At 39.9% G+C, this 19,933-nt stretch overlaps 1 protein-coding gene and 1 long non-coding RNA gene across 9 annotated transcripts in view; one reads left to right on the top strand and one right to left on the bottom strand.

Moving 5' to 3' along the window:
• The window catches only part of RIC1 (RIC1 homolog, RAB6A GEF complex partner 1), a 139,791-nt gene that overhangs the window by 68,078 nt on the left and 51,780 nt on the right, over positions 1-19,933 (top strand). For all 8 annotated transcript variants that reach the window (XR_008558304.1, XM_054727263.1, XM_054727261.1 and 5 more), the window contains exons 9-15: positions 5,597-5,741; positions 8,562-8,610; positions 10,154-10,306; positions 12,196-12,381; positions 17,159-17,197; positions 18,017-18,127; positions 18,958-19,047. Coding sequence is in view for 7 of the 8 variants with exons in the window: in XM_054727263.1 (XP_054583238.1) it covers positions 5,597-5,741; positions 8,562-8,610; positions 10,154-10,306; positions 12,196-12,381; positions 17,159-17,197; positions 18,017-18,127; positions 18,958-19,047 (773 nt within the window). In the remaining variant the exon portion in view is untranslated. The remainder of the gene's footprint in view (positions 1-5,596; positions 5,742-8,561; positions 8,611-10,153; positions 10,307-12,195; positions 12,382-17,158; positions 17,198-18,016; positions 18,128-18,957; positions 19,048-19,933) is intronic.
• Positions 14,756-19,933, bottom strand: part of LOC129151648 (uncharacterized) — a 29,217-nt gene continuing 24,039 nt past the window's right edge. Inside the window, exon 5 of the long non-coding RNA XR_008558305.1 lies at positions 14,756-15,332. This is a non-coding gene — a long non-coding RNA (uncharacterized LOC129151648). The remainder of the gene's footprint in view (positions 15,333-19,933) is intronic.

Genomic DNA, 19,933 nt, shown 5'->3' with positions numbered 1-19,933 from the left:
GTTGATTATACCAATCCATGAACATGGTATGTTTTTCCATTTGTTTATGTCTTCCTCTATCTCTTTTTTCAATGTCCTGTAGTTTTCCGAGTACAGGTCTTTTACCTCCTTAGTTAAGTTTATTCCTAGGTATCTTAATTTTTTTGGTGCAATGGTAAATGGGATTATTTTTCGTTTCTCTTTCTGTGAGTTCATTATTGGTGTATAAAAAGGCCATAGATTTCTGGGTGTTAATTTTGTATCCTGCTACATTGCCAAACTCATTTATTAGGTCTAGTAGTTTTTTGATGGAATCTTTGGGGTTTTCTATGTATAGTATCATGTCATCAGTGAATAAGGACAGTTTTACTTCTTCTTTTCCAATTTGGATGCCTTTTATTTCTTCTTCTTGTGTAATCGCTATGACTAGCACTTCCAGTACTGTATCAAACAGGAGTGGTGAAAGTGGGCATCCCTGTCTTCTTCCCATTCTCAGGGGAAATGAGTTTAGTTTTTGCCCATTGAGTATGATGTTGGCTGTAGGTTTGTCATATAAGGCTTTTATTATGTTGAGGTATGATCCCTCTGTTGCCACTTTGCTGAGAGTTTTTATCAAGAAAGGGTGTTGGATTTTGTCAAATGCTTTTTCTGCATCAATAGATATGATTATGTGATTTTTTGTCTCTCAATTTCTTTATGTGATGTATCACATTTATTGATTTGCGAATATTGTACCATCCTTGCATCCCCAGAATAAATCCCACTTGGTCATGGTGCATGAAACTTCAGGGTTTTTTTTTTAACTGGGATCCCTCTGATATTGTCAATGGAGCATGAAGATAGCAGGGAAAGTATTTTACATTTTAAAATACCTTATATTTTACGAACTACTTTAACATTTATGTTACATCATTCAAGGAAGGGCTTATCCCAACTTTATAGAAACTGATTCACCCAAAGCCAAAGACCTTTAAAAAAAAATGTTTTTTATTGATTTGATAGAGAGAGAGAAACATTGGTGTCCTTCCACACACACCCCACTCGGGGATCGAGCCAGCAACATTTCAAGTGCACAGGACAATGCTCAACCAACTGAGCCACACCAGCCAGGGCCAAAGCCAAACACTTTAATGCTACATACACAGTTGTAGTTATTCAAGCTGATACTATCCCAAACTGCTTTCATTTCTTCTTATCAGTAACTTGGGCACTGAGTTAATTCTGCTTAGATCAGGGTCAGGTCAAGGTTAATGTCCTTATGTTGTGGAGCAGATGCGAGTGAACGACCACTGGAGCCCAGACCAAATTACAATTTAGGGAGCCTTTATTAGCCGGGTGGCTGGGCGACCCGGCGACTGCTCTGCCATTCTCCACGCCGGGAGACCAGAGAGCAGCCGCGACCCTTTGTGTAGGACCGCTTTTAAGCACATTAACCACATCCGGTTTTTGCAGAACAAGTAACCCAAGACAAAACAGTTTTTCCCAAGCAACGTCAGGATCATGCCAATGACGACCATGTTATTCACAGGGTCATCCTGTTCTCCAGAAAGCTGACAGTGTTCTGTGAAATAAGGCCTACGTGCTGGGAAGGGGCCATGAGACCGTATCTCAAGGCCTGGCCTGGTGTCAGCACTGACAACTCTATCTGGGGCATAGTCCACGGCCTCTCTGGAATGCTCAAAAATTCCCACTCTCCAACATTCCCCACTGGTTTTATGTACATGAGTCAAATCATTGACTCTTTTGGGTCATTGTTGATGAGGGAGTTATATTGACCTATGAGGACTATAAGCTTGATAGAATTAATTCTCTGCTGAATAAAGTCAGTGGGCCTGTTTATAAGATAAGGGCCCAGAATGAGGGCCAGGACTAATCTTTATAGGGTCTGAAGAGTTTTGGACTCTCTATTTTGCCTGGGCTGTCTTAAGCTGGGTGTGATGAAGCCACGTCGGGATCCCATCGACCTTGACTGCTGTGGAGGTGGTCCTTTCCAGGTAGGAGTCAGTCAGAGTCACCAGGGTGGAAGGATGGACCGGATCAGAGATGCTTCTGGACTGCTTTCTGGGTAGACTGTAAAGCCTGTAAGAACTTGAGTAAAGACTGGTTATGGATTTCAGCTTTTCTAGATTGGGTTTTCATGTAAGCTGGTGAGGTGGGTAGGTCAGGGTCTGGAAGAGTCACTGGAATCTGTAGAGGCCCCACTGGTTTTAGGGCAGCCTCCTGGGCTGCTTCATCTGCAGCCTCACTCCCTCTTCTTCTGCGGAGTCCCCTTGTCTCACATAGGTAGAGATGGAAAGACTTAATTATATCTGGTAGTGCTAGTTGGCCCATCGTCCTTGCTCTGCTCATATCTGCCTAACTGCCTAATGTATTACCTCAAGGATCCTGGCTCTGAATTCTTTTAGGGAAAATGGACGTCGTTAGGCTCTTCTAGCTACTTCCTGCTGAGGCGGGTCAGAAGTTTCTCTCAGAGCCAAGAGATCCTTGCTGTCTGTCAGAGGGACAATGAGGCCTGGGCACAGAAGGAGGTGGGCTTGTGACCCGGCGGAGACAAACTGTAACAAATGGTCTGGTGGAAGGGAAAGAAAACCCTTCAGTTTCAATAACTTCTATTGAAATAGAATTTTTCTCCTCAAAATTACCCCATGTTTATCAAAAGAGCCAAATCAAGACTAATTTATCTAGTATATTTAATTTGGCCTGATTGTTTGCATAAACATAACAAGAATGGTAACTGACCACCTTTGCCGGAATTTCATGATTGAATCTTAATGTGCCCCGTAGGGCCAGGAAGCCAAGCCATCCAGCTGCCGTCAGACCTGCCTATAGTACCTTCTGAGTTAGGTGAATCCTCACCTGTAGTGGAAGGCCCATCTCAGCCCTCCTACTCTTCTCGGCTCAGAGTGCTTGGGGGTCCCGTTAGGAACGCAGAGGCGCCCTTATTGCTCCCCTTCTACTCTGACCAACCGCCAGTGATGGTAGGGTTTGGGCCTGATGCTCCAGCACCAGCTATTTTCAGGGCTACCAAGCAGGATACCAGGCTTTCTCCGTGGCACTCTTATTGGCTTCAAGTCTTCAGAGTTCAGACAGGGCACTTTAAAACATGATACTCCAGTCAAAGTTTCTGGTTAATAAAACTACTATTGGAAACCGGTCTTATTGTATTTATGCAAAGATGTATTATAACAAACAGTAACTGTTAGATTTCTTTTATCAGTCCCTCCCTAAGTACTTTGGCACTAAGTACTAAGTACCTCTGTTTAGGGAGATAGAATGCAAATTATTTACTCTTCCTGGCTTACTGGCCTGTATTATTTGATTTCTTTACAACATATCTCTTCTCCTTCTTACACCTACACAACCTTCTATTGAAACAGACACTTCTAAATTAGCCTTTAAACCTTCTGTCTATGTCCTTTAAAAATGCATAACCATGCCTCAGACCTTCTACTCAGTATTCCTTATTCTTTGAAACTTTAATCCTTTAATGAATCCTAAAAACTAAACAGCCAGAATTTCTTCGACCTTCTGTGATAAAACTAAGAGCTGGCAAAAATATTTCTTTTTGAGAGACAGAGATTTTTAACTTAAACTAGTTGTCAGCCTTAAAGATATTATATCTTAAAGTTCCTTTGCTGAATATTCCACCACCGCCCAAGAAGTACCCAGTAACCTCACCCTGCCAGGCTCAGTCTTCATGTGCATTGGAAGGTTAAAGAGAAGAAAACGGGCAGAGGAAGATCCACTGTGTTTTGCCAGCAGAGTTCAGATAAGCAAGAAACCAAGGACGCCAGCAGAGCTGGTTGTACCCAGCAAAATCAACAAAAACCTATCTCTCCCTGCTCTCCCCCTTTTACTCTGTCCTTAGCAGGGGAAATAAGGCAAGCTTTCTGAGATTCTGTATCACTAGGCTTTTTACACTTAAGGAACAACTGTTCTCCCTCCCAGATTTTCCTTCTTTACTCCAAGGTCCCAGAGGATCTCAACCTTCACCACTTCTGTTATCTCCAACCATCCCGTTGCCCAGCCTAGGGCTTCTCTATCTCAGCAGGCTGAGAGTGAATTCTACCGCCTCTACCCTTTCTACACCTGCTCCTGAGAAGTTTCAACCCAACAAGCCTTTGCTTAAACTTCTCTGGAGTGACAACCTTCACAAATTAACCCTAGAATTCCAAAATTTCAATTTAATACAGCAAATTCACAAATCAGAGCAAACTGAAACCCTTACTTAAACAAACAGAGACAGAAATTTTTACTAGCTAAGTGGGCTGATTCCCTCTCTGACGGAGAACAAAAGACTCTGAGAAAAAGGTGTCTCAGCAACTGCTAAAGACTTTTGCATTCCGTCATAGCAGGTCCGCCCTATCTTTAAACAAATTAAACAACAGAAAGAGATAACAAATACTCTCACACTTACATTTATACACCAGACAGTCTGAGTTTTTGACCTAGGGGAGGTGATCAAGCTCCCCCTTCCACTAACTGGGATATGGGAAAGTTGGCCATTCCCGCTCACAAAATTTCTGTAAATCAAAAGCATTAATGGAAGCTCCGTAATCATCTGCTTGCCGCTTGAATTCCTGAAAAGTTTTCAAAAAACATTGCAGGGGAGTACAGACAGAAGAACATGAAGCAGACTGACCCATTCTAATGATAAAGACAATTAGACCATAATAACACAGAATAACAAAGACAAAGACAACCAAACAGGATCGCCGGCCACCGTCATGCGCCGGGATCTGGTCTCGGAAGTTGCGCTGCGTCCAGCCTTCCAGAGACCCCAGATGGGCGCCCACAGAACAGAACCAGGAATAAGTTTCTTACCGGTAAGAACCAGATCCAGGTGGCTCCAATCAGAGTCAATCAGGAAATTTAGCAGACAGGGTTTCCGAACTCTACCAGTCCCGGGGCTGAGGAACATCTCTCAGAGATCTCCCCCAGGGTCGGAGAGTCCGGGGACCCCGGTGGGCTCCGGTCACAGGACCAGTCAAAGGCTGGTGATCTCGCTGGGGCCTCCAAATGTTGTGGAGCAGATGCGAGTGAACGACCACTGGAGCCCAGACCAAATTACAATTTAGGGAGCCTTTATTAGCCGGGTGGCTGGGCGACCCGGCGACTGCTCTGCCATTCTCCACGCCGGGAGACCAGAGAGCAGCCGCGACCCTTTGTGTAGGACCGCTTTTAAGCACATTAACCACATCCGGTTTTTGCAGAACAAGTAACCCAAGACAAAACAGTTTTTCCCAAGCAACGTCAGGATCATGCCAATGATGACCATGTTATTCACAGGGTCATCCTGTTCTCCAGAAAGCTGACAGTGTTCTGTGAAATAAGGCCTACGTGCTGGGAAGGGGCCATGAGACCGTATCTCAAGGCCTGGCCTGGTGTCAGCACTGACAACTCTATCTGGGGCATAGTCCACGGCCTCTCTGTAATGCTCAAAAATTCCCACTCTCCAACCCTTACAGTCTTCAAATAACCCTAAATGAGCAGGATTCATCTCATTATTTGAAGCAGGCATGCCTTTCTATTTATTTCAACTTGAAAATACAGACTAAAAAATAAGTATTTCTGGAGCACTCATTTATTTTTAATTCTTCTCACAATTTCTTAACAGATATTTGGAACAAAACAGGAGCAGTTAAATTGGTCAGGTGGTCTCCTGACAATAGTGTTGTAATGGTGACCTGGGAATGCGGAGGCTTTTCTTTATGGAGTGTGTTTGGAGCTCAGCTGATTTGTACACTTGGAGGAGATTTTGCGTGAGTCAATAAAGACAAATTTTAGATAAAAGTTTAACTCTACTATCTCTCAGACAGTACACACACTCAAAAACTTTGTCATATAGCTACCATTTTGCCTTGACTGTTACCCCAAAACAGTTTGTATGGTACAGAATTAATTTGTTCATAATGTATTGATACTGCAAATATCCATCCTGTTAAAACTTCCTGTTTATTCAATAAAAATGCAGTTATTTATTGAACCCCTTTGTGTATGATAGCATGTTAGATTCAAGGTTAAATATGGTTCTCTTCAAGTAGCTTATTATTTAACTAGAGGCCTGGTGCACGAAATCCGTGCACGGGTAGGATCCCTAGGGCAGGCTGGCGATCAGGGCTGATCAGAGCCTTCTGGCTGCCAGCCGGAGCCTTCCTTCATTCCATGCCACCCCCTGGTGGTCAGCGCATGTCATAACTGGCAATCAGTTTCCTGGTAAAACTCCCGTGTGGACAATTTGCATATTAGGCTTTTATAGCCTATATAATAAAAGCGTAATATGCTAAGTGTCCGGTCGTCTGGTTGACCATTCAACCAATCAAAGTGTAATATGCTAATGATATGCTAAGGCCACTTAACTGCTCGCTATGATGTGCACTGACCACCAGGGGTCAGGCGCTCCGACCAGTAGGTTAGCTTGCTGCTGGGGTCCGGCCATTTGGGACTGAGCAAGATGGGCTAGACATGCCCTGGAGCCCTCCCGCAGTCCCTCCCCAGCTGGCCAACCTCCCATGTCCCTCCCCGGCCCTGATCATGCACCGGTGGGGTTTCTCGTCCTGGCCTGCACCCTCTCGCAATCCAGGACCCCTTGGGGGATGTCAGAGAGCCAGTTTTGGCCTGATCCCGAAGGCCAGACCAAGGGACCCCACTGGTGTATGAATTCGTGCACCGGGCCTCTAGTATATAGATAAGAGTGGTGTAAGCCATGCGGATAAGTAACTAGTAGGAAATGGAAAATTACATTATCTCATAGGGTTAATGTAGGTTAGCGCATGGACTGATAGGGATGGGTTGATATGTCTGCCCTCTTCCTATACTACTGTGAACCTCAGTGCTGATGAAAGGAACTCATGTTCCCAAAGTGCATGGTGGTGCCAGGAAGTTACTTAGGGCCTGGAAGACTGCCTCAGTGGGAGACCTAGGCCGTCTTCTATTTCAGGCATTATTATGTAGTTCTATTTTAAAGAAACAAAATAAATTTGATTTTTTTAATTAAAACTAAATATCCATATAATAAAAGCCTAAGCGACCATTAGACCAGAACTACCGGTCACTATGATGTGCACTGACCACCAGGGGGAAGACGCTCAATGCAGGAGCTGCCCCCTGGTGGTCAGTGCGCTCCCACGGGGGGAGTGCTGCTCAGCCAGAAGCCGGGCTCATAGCTGGCGAGTGCAGCAGCGGTGGTGGGAACCTCTCCTGCCTCCACAGCAGCGCTAAGGAGCAACAAGCCAGGTGGTAAGGAGCAGTGAGCAGGTGAGCAGTAAGGAGCAAGGGGTCCTGGACTGTAAGAGGGATATCCAACTGCTGGCTTAGGCCCGCTCCCCACATCCCCCGAGGGGTCCCAGACTGCGAGAGGGCACAGGCTGGGCTGAGGGACCCCCTCACCCCCAGTCCATGAATTTCATGCACCAGGCCTGTAGTCTATATATATATAAAAGGCTAATATGCTAAGTGTCCCACTGACCGTCTGACCAGTCGCTATGACACGCACTGACCACCAGGGGGCAGATGCTCAACACAGGAGCTGCCATGACACGCACTGGCCATTTACAAAGAAACGGCACCGCGGACCTGGCACCAACGAAGCAACACTCGGCTTCTCCCAAGTCGGACACAGGCCCCACCACCACTCCAGAGTGACACCCCATCAAATCACAGCTGACACTGCCGAGACCCCATAGTGCAAAATGTGGCCCAAAGCCCAGCCCAACCTGGAAAAGGTCGCTGTGGGTACCGGGTAATGACGTCCAGTAGCAATGCCCAGCATTTCTTCAGCCCAGGAACACGACTTGCTTTATAGCCACATGCAAACATTTACACTTTAACCAAATGTCTGTGAGGCGTTTTCCTGTGCCTCATCTCATTCGATCCTCACAGAAGTCCTGGAGTAGGTAAATAGGAGACTTGGTAGAATCCTATTTTCTTTTCATTAGCTGGAAAACGGAGATTTAGGAAATTTAGAAATTTAACCCAACTGAAAAGAAAGAAATGGTGGACCTTGAAAATGACTTCAGGTTTTCTTACTGCGCAGAATATAGTCAAACAGTGCTGCAGTTAAATATTTTACCCTTTGGTGTTGGGGGGGGGGGGGGGTAATGGTAAGATATGTACACACATAATACCTCATTAAAAAAATGTAAAATAAATAAATAAATAAATAAAAATTAAAAAATATATATTTTACCCTTTGTTCTCCCTGCGTGATCTACAATAATAATCTGCTTTGTGTTGATATTTACTGCTGTGTTGCTGAAAGAGAAGTTAGGGTGCTTCACTGGGCTGGAAAAAGTTTAGCTAAATCAGAAAGCAGGTCCAATTAAGCAAGTTTATATATATAAAAGGCTAAGTTGATTCTCGGCATGCGTGATACATATAAAGCTCTTGCTGGCACCAATCACACACGTGTGTTTCGATCTGTCATTGTCAATTGTGAATTTGGTTGACACTTATATTATAGAGAAAGGGCGAATAGCGATATTAAAATATGTCTTCTAATTCAATGTGCACGAATCCATGCACCGGGCCACTAGTTATATATAATTAGATGACTTTTTAATTAAGTTTTTATTCTATTTTAGTTATAGGTCTGATGGTACCAAAAAAGATCCCCTTAAGATCAATTCTATGGTAAGTACTTTCTATGAAATACTGGTATAGTATGGAAAACTTGGATTTTTCTTCTTTTTTTTCCCCTCACGTTGGTCTGATAAAATTACAAAGCTATTTTAGTCTCAGCAGCCTCTTCTCATGCAGTTCTTGCTTTGAAAAAAAAAAAAAAAAAGGTTGTTTTTGTTTGTTTGTTGTTTTAATCTTTCAACTTTCAGTATTCGATTTTGGTTTTGCTTAGCAAGCCCCATCATCTTTGAGAACATAGTCGTAGTGAAATGAGACCATCATATTTTCTAAATATACCTCCATTTCTTGTGTGACTCACTAGCATCCACTTCTCATGACCTCCTTTCTTTTAACATGAAGTGAAATGCTCATTGACTATTTTTCCTGGAGGACATGCTCTTGTGCATTATTTGAGCACATTTTTAGAACTTTCTATAAATGTATATCAAGAGAATTGTAGTTGCTTTCACAACAGTATTTTCATGTGTTTCTTTAGAAAGCAGTGAGGTGTAACCTGTCTTTACATAAAAGCAGTGTCTCACTGCAGTCCCTCTGGGTACCATCTCTGTGACGTTAGTGCTGTGAGTGCTGTACGTGGGAAGAAATTTCCTGACCTTCTGTTTCTTGAAGAATTAAAATCCCCATGAGACTTGAATAGTGTTTCCTAACCTTTCACAACCAAGAACCCCAGTTGATGTCTATTCCCACCTCCATATTTTAAAGTAGGTTTTGAATAAATGCCATTTCTGTAACTGCCAGTCAGTGCTTCTGAATGGCATGCAACAGCCAGTGTTATCAGCCTCAGTAAGTTATTTCAGTCATAAACTAAGAACCTAATAAGCATTTTAGTTAGCTTGTGCAACTTTTATCACGGGAAAGCAAAAATATTACACTTTTGAAATTTTGTAACAATTCTTGGACTCCCCATTACTGTTTCCTTGGCCTTGCAGATTGGAAACCACTAATTTTTTGTTGTTGGTGGTTTTGTTTTTTTAACTATCATGGGATTTATAGGATATTAAAATTGGCTGGGCCTGGAGAATTTATTGGAATGTTTCCATTTTACCGAGGAAGAAACTTATACCCTGAAAAACCAAATAGGTTGGCCAAGCTGGAGTGAAAACCCAAGTCACATGGCTTCCAATCCACTGTTCTTTGCTCCATGCAAACTGCACCTATTTGGGGTGCTTTTTTATTTTTTTTGTCAAGCTTCAGCTAGGCAACTGGGTCTTCCTCTGTAAGGAATGCCTTTGTATTTGAGAGTCAGTTAAATTAATGGAGAAGAGTTAAGATTGATGTGTAGTGTTTTCACTATTATAGGTAGAGAGCAGGGTTGGGGGTTTCCGCTGAGACAGCTGGCATGTGGTTGATGTAGGTATTTGTAGTGGATGCAGATGCTTGTCTGGGTTGTTTGTCATAGTTTCTCTGACCTTCAAAAGCCTGTTGTTGGTTATTTCAGAATTTGAATATTTGAAGCTAAGAAAGGATAACAAGAAACTTTTTAGTGTTTTGATTTCCCCCCCTTTACCTTCTCTTTCTCCCTCCTCTCTCTCAGAGCTGGGGTGCAGAAGGCTATCACCTATGGGTAATCAGCGGATTTGGTTCTCAAAATACTGAAATTGAGTCTGAGCCCAAGAGTATAGTTAAACAGCCTGGCATTCTGCTGTTTCAGTTTATCAAGAGTGCTCTCACCGTAAACCCTTGTATGGTAAGTTTATTTAATTAAAACTGTTGTGGGGCTGTTTTTTTAGTGGCTTTCATATTAGAATCAGACTTTTCCTATGACACACATGTATTGAGTATACTCTTAAAATTGGCATATTCTTTTGTATATTTTCTGTGATTCTGTATTGTTTTGTTTTTTAAAAATATATATTTTATTGATTTTTTTACACAGAGGAAGGGAGAGGGATAGAGAGTTAGAAACATTGATGAGAGAGAAACATCGATCAGCTGCCTCCTGCACACTCCCCACTGGGGATATGCCCACAACCAAGGTACATGCCCTTGACCGGAATCGAACCTGGGACCCTTGAGTCCGCAGGCCGATGCTCTATCCACTGAGCCAAACCGGTTAGGGCTGATTCTGTATTGTTGGGTTTTCTTTTTTTCTATTAAATTTATACCAAAATTTTATTTTTGAGCTGTTGTTTTTTTAAAAGAAAGGATCATAAGCAACTTGAGGAAAAGCAGTGTTTACTGATTTACTTAAATAACTTGAATAAAATTTAGTCTTTATCTGAGTAGCATTTCCCAAAGTGTGTTCCAGCAGGCTTTATGAGAAATATCCATAGCAATTACACAGAATAAGAAAAGGTTATGTTCTGTGTGAAATAAGGGAGTTAAAGCTGTAGAGATTTCTTCATTGTACGTCTCCAGGGCTTTCCATGCTAAGTATGCATTATGAAAGTCCCTGGTGTATAAAAACCAGTGTTTCCCAAGCTTATGTAACTGACATTTTAAGGAATACCTTGAAGAAAATATGCCTAGGAATCTGTTTGGGGAAATATTGCCCCAAATTATAATGTAAATTCCTCATGTTTTACCAATCTGAAATAACATATATTAATATTATATATTATTTATATGTAATAATAGTATATGTTACATGTTAGGAGTACATATCTAAATATCTGCCACCAATGGGTTTTAAAATATTTGGTGCAGCTAAAATTTCAACACATTGAGAAAGAATGTGGAAATATCCTGAATCTTTTATCTTATTACTATAGTTGAAGAATAAGGATGCCCAGAAAAACAAAAATAGAGTATTTCTTGTTCTCCCCATCCCAAATAATAATTTAAAAGCACCCTTGAGCTTTATGTCAGGACAACATTTGTACTACAATGGGATGGTGAGGATCTCTGGGGCACTGATCTGTCTGATTTGAATAGACACTAAAGAATTTTGCCCGTGTTTCCTGGCTTTCTGGTTGAAAACCAGGGCATTATCATTAAGAAAAGAAACTGTCTTATTTGTCTAAATATCCTCGGAACTTGGCACAGTCCTTGGCACTAACCAAGCATTTTCCCAAGTGATCACTGAATTGTTCCAAACCAGGTCCACGGACTTACCCTGTCCTCCTTCCTCCCATGGCTTAAAGATCCTCCAGCCTCATGTTATCCCCTTCCCAACCCACTCCTTCCTGCCATGTGGGCATGAGTGAGCACATACACAAAAGCTGTTCAACCAGACATGTTCTCTTACCACCATTCATGAGGCATTTTATGTGAAACTAATTTGTAACCTTAGATAATGAGTAGTTAGGTTTAGTTTACAGATGGACAATCTCATAGCATTGCCATGTTGGAGTAGTAATCAAAGATACTGCTATAGCAGTTGCAAACCTGGGCATGTTTTGGAATCTATATGATGAAAGGACTTAAAAATTTCATTTACACTGGGAAGTAAGCATTGAAATATAACAGTACATTAGATCATTTTGTAGTCGTGTCTTCTGTGAGAAAATCACCATTAAGATATATGGTACATTTCCTGTAATAAAACTAAATTTATGTACTTACTTTCCCCTACCTAATACAGAGGTTGTTTTTATTTCCTTCTTTGCCCTGCTGCTTCTTTTTTCCCTCATCTAGAGTAACCAAGAGCAGGTGTTGCTTCAGGGGGAAGATCGATTGTACTTGAACTGTGGAGAGGCCTCACAAACCCAGAACCCCAGGAGTTCTTCAGTTCACTATAAGCCCAGCTCGTTGGCAGAGGGCGGTTTTGAGTCTCAGGGTTTAAGCACTTTACTCGGACATCGACATTGGCATGTGGTCCAAGTAAGTCTTCATTGGCTGTTGACTTAGTCCTTGGTAAGACAGCACCTGGAGCAGATTTTTAAATATTTCCTCTGTTGCTTTAGAAAACTGAGAACCTTTTTGACTGTCATGTCTCTCTTTTGCTTTCCATGTTCTTGTTTTCTTGTCTTCTGCTTCCTTTCTTTCCACTTGATGTAGAGCATATTACCACCTGCTTTAAGTCATTTAATAGTAAGCAGTTTCAAAAATAGGAAGTTTATGTTTTGCCCTCTTACTGAACAAAACTATTTTATTTCCAAACTTTTTGGGGGGTATAAATTTAGCTCTGTAAATTGCATAGACAAAAATGTAGTAATTTCACGAAAACTAACAATATTGATTAGTACCCTTGCGCAGCAGCTGGCCTTGTAGTCCTAATTGGGACATATTGAGGTTAATTGTTTGACTTTAAACCAAATTTTCAGACTTCTGGTCAGTATAAAACTTTATTGTTAATAATTTTGTTATTACTTAATCTTGTTCTAAATTACTCATTCTACAACTTTAAATTAGCAGTTTCTTAGAGTAATTCTGATAAATTGGCATTTAATATGAAAATTTTGATACCAAATAAAACTAATTTAGTTTAATCAATAAGTTGAAGTTACTTTAAAGAAACTTTAATATACAGTTTCAGTCCTGAGTGTCTTTCACCTTTTGATATCAAAATGCCTTAGTTACATCATGCCTACTCTTGGATTATGGTTTTAGTCAGTTTCTCTTTCCATAATTCTTTGCCTTACTTCTATATTCTGTACTTTTCCCTCACTAGCTTACTTCAGCTCCCATGTCACTTTCAGTTGACTCTGAATAGAGATAATGAGAGACAGAAGAATGGTCATTAGGTGAAAAATTAAAGGAAGAAAATCTCCTACATTGACGTGGTATACACTAAAATGTCAAGTGTATTTAACTTACATTAATAAATTCATAAAATCAAACAATGTGCATACCATTTTATAATTAGTAACAATTTTTAAATAAAACTGCATCAGCTACTTCCTTGACTAAAATTTTCCACTGCTCCCTTCTCTCCTATAGCCATTTCTCTGCTATTTTCATTTCCCCATACTTTGAACTATTCATTCTACACTGACCTAGCATCAATGCCAGTTCTGCCTAGCCAGGTCTGTGTTGCCAGAGAGCCAAGTAGAGCAGAGGATCAAAGAAGGTAGGTCTGGAACTCAAAATCCCTCAGGCAATAACAAAAATTGAATTTCCTTCCAGCTCAAAAATTCAGTGATTCTGTGATTCTTAACCATCTATGAAGTATCCCATATTAGAATCCTATAACACTGATTTTACAACTTTAGACAAAGTAGATACTAGCAAGATTCTTCTGTCATTCTGTTCTTCAGATATCTACAAAAATGAACTCGTTGAACTCTAGCTTTACCTAATTTCTTTCAATTCCTTAACACTAATGAAAATAATGCAGGGTTGTACTCCCACAACAATTAAGTTATAATAGACTCATAGAATTTTTAGAGCTGGGAGGACCTCAGAGATTATGTAGTCCAACTTGATTTTATTCATGAGGAAACTGAGGCTCAGGGAAGTTAGGTGAGTTGCCCAAGGTCACACAGCAGAGTAGTGTCAGACTTATTCTTACCATAATGTAAGCTAAAGTAATAGTCTCTAACCTATTTCAAAACCTACGTACTAAATATTGGATCATGTAATATGCTGCTGACCTTGAGCTAAAACCTAGAATGTGCCTTTTTGGCAATGTTTTTACTGGATTTACCCTGTATTTTGTTCGCTGGCACGCCAGCTGCATGAGTCAGTGCAGTGTGGTGATGTTTTGCTGGGGTGCTTTATAGTGTTCATGTAATTTGATGCTTTACTTTTCATGTCCTTAGCCATTAGTAATGATTTTCTGAAGAAACAGGTCAAGACAACATTCCCCGCTTCAACACATGCTCTTGTCTAGGATAAGTGCCCATGTAGTCCATCAGAGTGGCTTTGTTTGTATGCTTTTTGTACAGCTAGAGTTCATCAAATAAGCTCCAGCTAATTCTGCCGCTCTGTCTGTTCCTCATCTAGATTACTGGGTGTTTTGTTTAAGTTTTCTCCCTTGCGTTTGTTAGTTTCCTGATCAGAAGATTCTATGTTATGTTTTTTCCTTTAACTAAAACATCACAGATACTTATAAGAAGCAGGGTTGGTAGTTGCTGGTAGAGATGGTGCTTGTTTGTTTGTTTTAACTTAGTTTCCCTAGCTGCACATTTTTTAAAAATTTGGAAATAGTTTGTTGACGGATGGACCACAAATAAAAAAATAAAATATGAAATTAAAAAAACACAACAGTATGCTTGTGGTATTAGGGTATGTTCCTTCTTTGATTGCCCTTTATTTTAATACTCAGCATTTTGTGTAATATAAATGTTTATTTCTGAAAGGTGTACGAATCATTACCATGCAGTGTTCTGAAATGTTGGTTTTCTAGTTATCCTGGCTATTTAGAGAGTAAGCTTCATGAAATGTGGGAGATAAACACCTACAATGTGTTAAGCATGTCAGCAGCGAGGATTCTAAAGGCTATTTTATTTACAAATGATTTACTCTAATTCTTATGCACCATGTGTGGTGTTGGCACAGATCAAATCTTCTAGGAAAAAGGCTCTCACAGTCTCACCAGTTACAGACAGAAGTGGGTCTGGGCAGGAGACAGGGTTTTAGCAGAATGACTTTAAGAGAAAAAATTAGGTTCTTTGAGACTGAAGAGAACCCTAAGAAGTTAGGAGTAGAGATTCTGTACCCCAGCACTCAGTTTTCTCAGTGGTCTGGCACGGCTCTGGGCCGGGGTGTGGAATCCGACCTGAGTTTCTGCAGTATTTACTAGCTGCTGCTTTTCCTTCTGCCATTTCCTGTTCTCAGTATTAGGGGCAGAGCTCCAAGTTCAGGTGGCACAGATCAGGAAAGGTGACCTACTGGGGTAAAAAGAAGAGTTTTTATTATTTTATAGCATCTTCAGATACAAAACTACATGGGTAATAAAGCACTTTGAGTTTTGAAAATAAACCATTTGTGGCACCTCAGAGACTTTGGGGGGTTAAAAGAATAAATTATTTCTTCTTACAAGTATTCATCAGAGTGTGATCATGTAAGATTTAACCTAGGTTCCCATGATTAGAAACTCCTTGTGTTGGCACCCACCTCACGCTCTACCCACCCACACATTTCATAAATGCTTATGAAACACCAAGATATTGGGGAAGAGCGTTCTTTTTAGTGTCATGGGTATCTGGCCCAGTTATACTCCAGATACATCCTTCAGGTGACTGTTTTCTTCATCCAAAAAAGAAAAGAATTTTGCTTACAGCCTCCTACAAAACTACTTGCATCTTTTATTTTGCCACCTGTTCATGACCTTAGATTATCATTATTCTGAACTAATTTCACCCATCAAGTGAGTTTTATTATTGGCCTGAGTAGTATGGCATATCCATTAAGATACAAGTTAAGCATTCTTCAAGCATATATTGTGACACCGTTATCTTTAATTCCAGCACTGGAGTTAAAATTTCTAATGTACAAACAGCTAGTAATTTATTTAGAATATAGGTTGGCTTACTAGATAACAAGTGAAGTCTAACAAATGGTTTTATAAATAAACTTTGTCCAGGTTAATGCAGATGTTTTCAGCATATTATTTTTTACTTGGTTTCGTTTTATCTTCATATCATGCAAAGAATCCCACTGGATTTGATGACATTTTCCTGACTTTTTAATTTGGTTTTCTTTTTTTGAATATGTAATACTTTTTCTTTGAGTAAAATGAATATAAATTTAAAGAAGTTGAAGGTTCTCTTATTCCAAGATCAGAAGATTCTTTCCTTGTTCTCTCGTTCTGTTAATTTTCACCCCACATTCACCACATGTTCATGAAAATGACTTAATCAGTAGGCTAGTAAAAAAAAAAAAATGGGTCTCTGTAAAGCTGTAATTTATTTAATCTACATTGATAGCTCATAGAGAATTCGTTAAGTTAAAATTCTTGTTGGAGTGATACAAAGACCCCATGTACACAGATGTAAGACGACATGAGGAGGCATTTTTACTATTTAGGTTGCAGACAAAAAGTTAATATGGGTAATATACTAAAAGTTCTTATAAATGAACACCTCAATAAAAATAGTAGCTTATACACAATATTACATGTACATGGATGTTTGTTTAGAGATAGGGTAAAAACGACCCAGTGGTTAGCCCTGAGCAATGATGTTACAGGAGCATTTCATTTTGTACATTTTTATATTGTTTAATTTCTTTTAATTTTATAAGCATGCATTGCTTTTTTATTCAGAAATGAAAAAAAACATAAAAATAATAAAGACAAAGCTCTTGCAGGGGCTTTAATTTTATTAGGTAAGGTTGTTTTTGAGGATAGTTCCGATCAGCAAGCCCAAACTGTAGATGACATCTACACAATGCTTGGCGGCCCTGTGGGTGCATCTCTAAAAATCTTGTGTTAGTTCGTGTTTGCTGAGTATTGAATATTTAAAACAAAAGTGTAGAGAAATAAGAAAAAGAAAAGCCTGGTGTCTAGAAACTTAGAATGAAATGACTAAGAGAGAAGATGTGAAATATTGGCTGGTATACAAATGGTAAATGCCAAGTACTCTGCTAGTAATACCCATATTTGGACACTCTTTAAACATTGTATAAGAAAATGAATCTCATATTGTGACATTAATGCTTTAAGGTTTAAATTCATTTCATAAGTCTTACCAAACTAATGTGTTATTTTCTTTAGATTTCCAGCACCTATCTAGAGAGCAATTGGCCTATACGGGTAAGTTATTTTGTTGGTGTTAACTTTCATTGGATAGCATTTGCTGTTAAGAGGCATTCTGGGAATTGAGCCTTTCAATGAGTGCATTAATAAAAGTAAAGATTTTAATACTTGATCCTTTTTACATTGTTAGTGTATAACATCTATAATTTAGTTAAATGTAAGTTGTATATAAATATACTAGAGGCCCGGTGCACAAAATTCGTGCACAGGGGAGAGGGTTGTCCCTCAGCCCAGCCTGCACCCTCTCTAATCTGGGACCCCTCTCACAAGCCAGGACTGCTGACTCCCAACCGCTCACGTGCCTGCCAGCCTGATCACCCCCTAACCACTCCCATGCCAGCCTGATCGACGCCGAATTGCTCCCCTGCCAGCCCGATTGCCCCTAACTGCCCTCCCCTGCTGGCCTGGTCGCCCCCAATTGCCCTCCTCTACAGGCCTGGTCCCTCCCAACTGCCCTCCCCTACAGGCCTGGTCTTCCCCCCCCCCCCCACTGTCCTCCCCTGCAGGCCTTGTCACCCCCAACTCCTCTCTCTTGCAGGCCTGGTGCCCCCCAACTGCCCTCCCCTACTAGCCAACTTGTGGTGGCCATCTTGTGCCCACATAGGGGTGGCCATATTTGACCACATGGGGGTGGCCATCGTATGTGTTAGAGTGATGGTCATTTTGCATATTACTCTTTATTATATAGGATAGAACTTTAAATTTTACATTTCATTTATTAATAGTCTTTTTGCCTGGTGTATTACTAAGCTCTTTATATCTAATAAAGAATATAGGTTTGTAAGGAAGAGTTTTTAATTATTATTCTTTAATCAGTTTTCAGCGATTGATAAGCTTGGACAGAATATTGCTGTGGTTGGCAAATTTGGTTTTGCACATTACTCTTTACTCACCAAAAAATGGAAACTTTTTGGAAACATTACCCAGGTTAGTCTTTTTGAAATTAAAAATTGATTTCTTAAAGTAAAAGAAGACTACAGTATGAAATAACTACAATGTAAATCACTGTTTGCTTATTTAGAAATAAAATCAAATATTAAGTGATGTTGGATTATGTATGAGTCAATTCTCATAAAGTATTTGATACTTGATGAAGGATTTTGTGTTGAGATAGTTGGTTTGTCTTTCATTTTCTTTAAGATCAGAGACTATAACTTTTTAACTTGAGGATTTACTTTTACATTCCAACTTGAGTTCATAGGATATATTTCTACAAAATTTGAGATCATTTTTCTGATTGTCTTGTGTGCATGTGATATGAATATTTGGGTAGCATACAAACAAATGCAGTTGAATTTTGCATGAATCAAATAGGAGGAAATTAATATTTAAAGGGTATCTACCGTGTATCAGGCACTTTAAGATGCTTTCATATATGTTAGTGCATTGATCTTCATATCAACCCAATGAGAGCACTGTTGTTACTTAACCATTTTATAGAAGAAATTAGGATTCAGAATCAAGCAGCTGATAAAATGATAAAGCCAGAATTTAAACGAGGGTCTTTGAATGTGGGAATAATGATGCTGCATTATTCCCATTATTTTGAATGATGTATTTTCTGCCTTACAGAAATGTTTATATTTTTCAATAGAATATGAATCAGTAATAAAGGCCCTAGAGTAATGCTTAATTGGGAGTATGAGACTAGAACAGAAATAACTTCAACTTTCATTATTTGTTTAGAATATGTTATTAGTGTATTAATGTAATTTCTGGCAGCATAAATAAAGGTAATTTTTCTTTTTTCTTTTAAGGAGCAAAATATGATTGTGACAGGTGGCTTAGCCTGGTGGAATGATTTTATTGTCCTTGCATGTTATAACATAAGTGACCGTCAAGAAGAGGTAAGTTTTTTCTCTCAAAAATAGCATTGTTTTATTTTTAAAGATATTAATCACTATTTTGTTTTATATAAAAACTAGTGGCCCAGTGTACAAAATTTGTGCACCGGGGTAGGGGGGTGTCCCTCAGCCTGGCCTGCACCCTCTCCAGTCTGGGACCCCTCGGGGCCACAGGGATCAGGCCTAAACCGGCTGTTGGACATCCCTCTCACAATCTGGGACCACTGGCTCCTAACCACTCACCTGCCTGCCTGCCTGATTGCCCTTAACCACTCTGCCTGCCTACCTGATCGCCCCCAACTGCCCCTCCTGCCGGCCCAATCACCCCTAACGACCTCTGCCTCTGCCTGCCACCATGGCTTTGTCCCGAAGGACATCTGGAAGGTCTCCCGGTCTAATTAGCATATTACCCTTTTATTAGGATAATTTATTGGAAAATAAATAAAACTTTATTTTTTAATCAAGAATTAGGCATTTTTAGATCATGGGATTTTCATTTCAGGTTACTACTTTTTTTAAAAAATATATAATTTAATGTAATGACATTTACACACCAAGAAACAATCACCAAAGTTGAGATAATAAATATATCCATTACCCCTAAGAGTTTCCTTTGGGTTCCTTATAATTTTTCCTCCTGTCCCACATACCCAACTACAATTTCCCATCACCTCATTCTCTGGCAACCTTGTACCTGATACTTTGGATTAGTTTACATTTTTCTAGAAATGTTTATAAATAGAATCATATTTTTTTGGTCTTCTTTCACTCATAATTATTTTGAGATTCCTTGATATTATTGGAGTTTATCAATAGTGTATTCCTTTATCAGGTTACTACTTTTAAAAAAATTTAAGGGAATAATGAGTTCTAGATAACTTTTTCTAAT

This window comes from Eptesicus fuscus, chromosome 15 (genome assembly GCF_027574615.1).
Source record: "Eptesicus fuscus isolate TK198812 chromosome 15, DD_ASM_mEF_20220401, whole genome shotgun sequence".
Lineage (NCBI taxonomy): Eukaryota > Metazoa > Chordata > Mammalia > Chiroptera > Vespertilionidae > Eptesicus > Eptesicus fuscus.
Note: the sequence above shows the minus strand (reverse complement) of the source record. Positions and strands in the feature narration are given on the sequence as shown.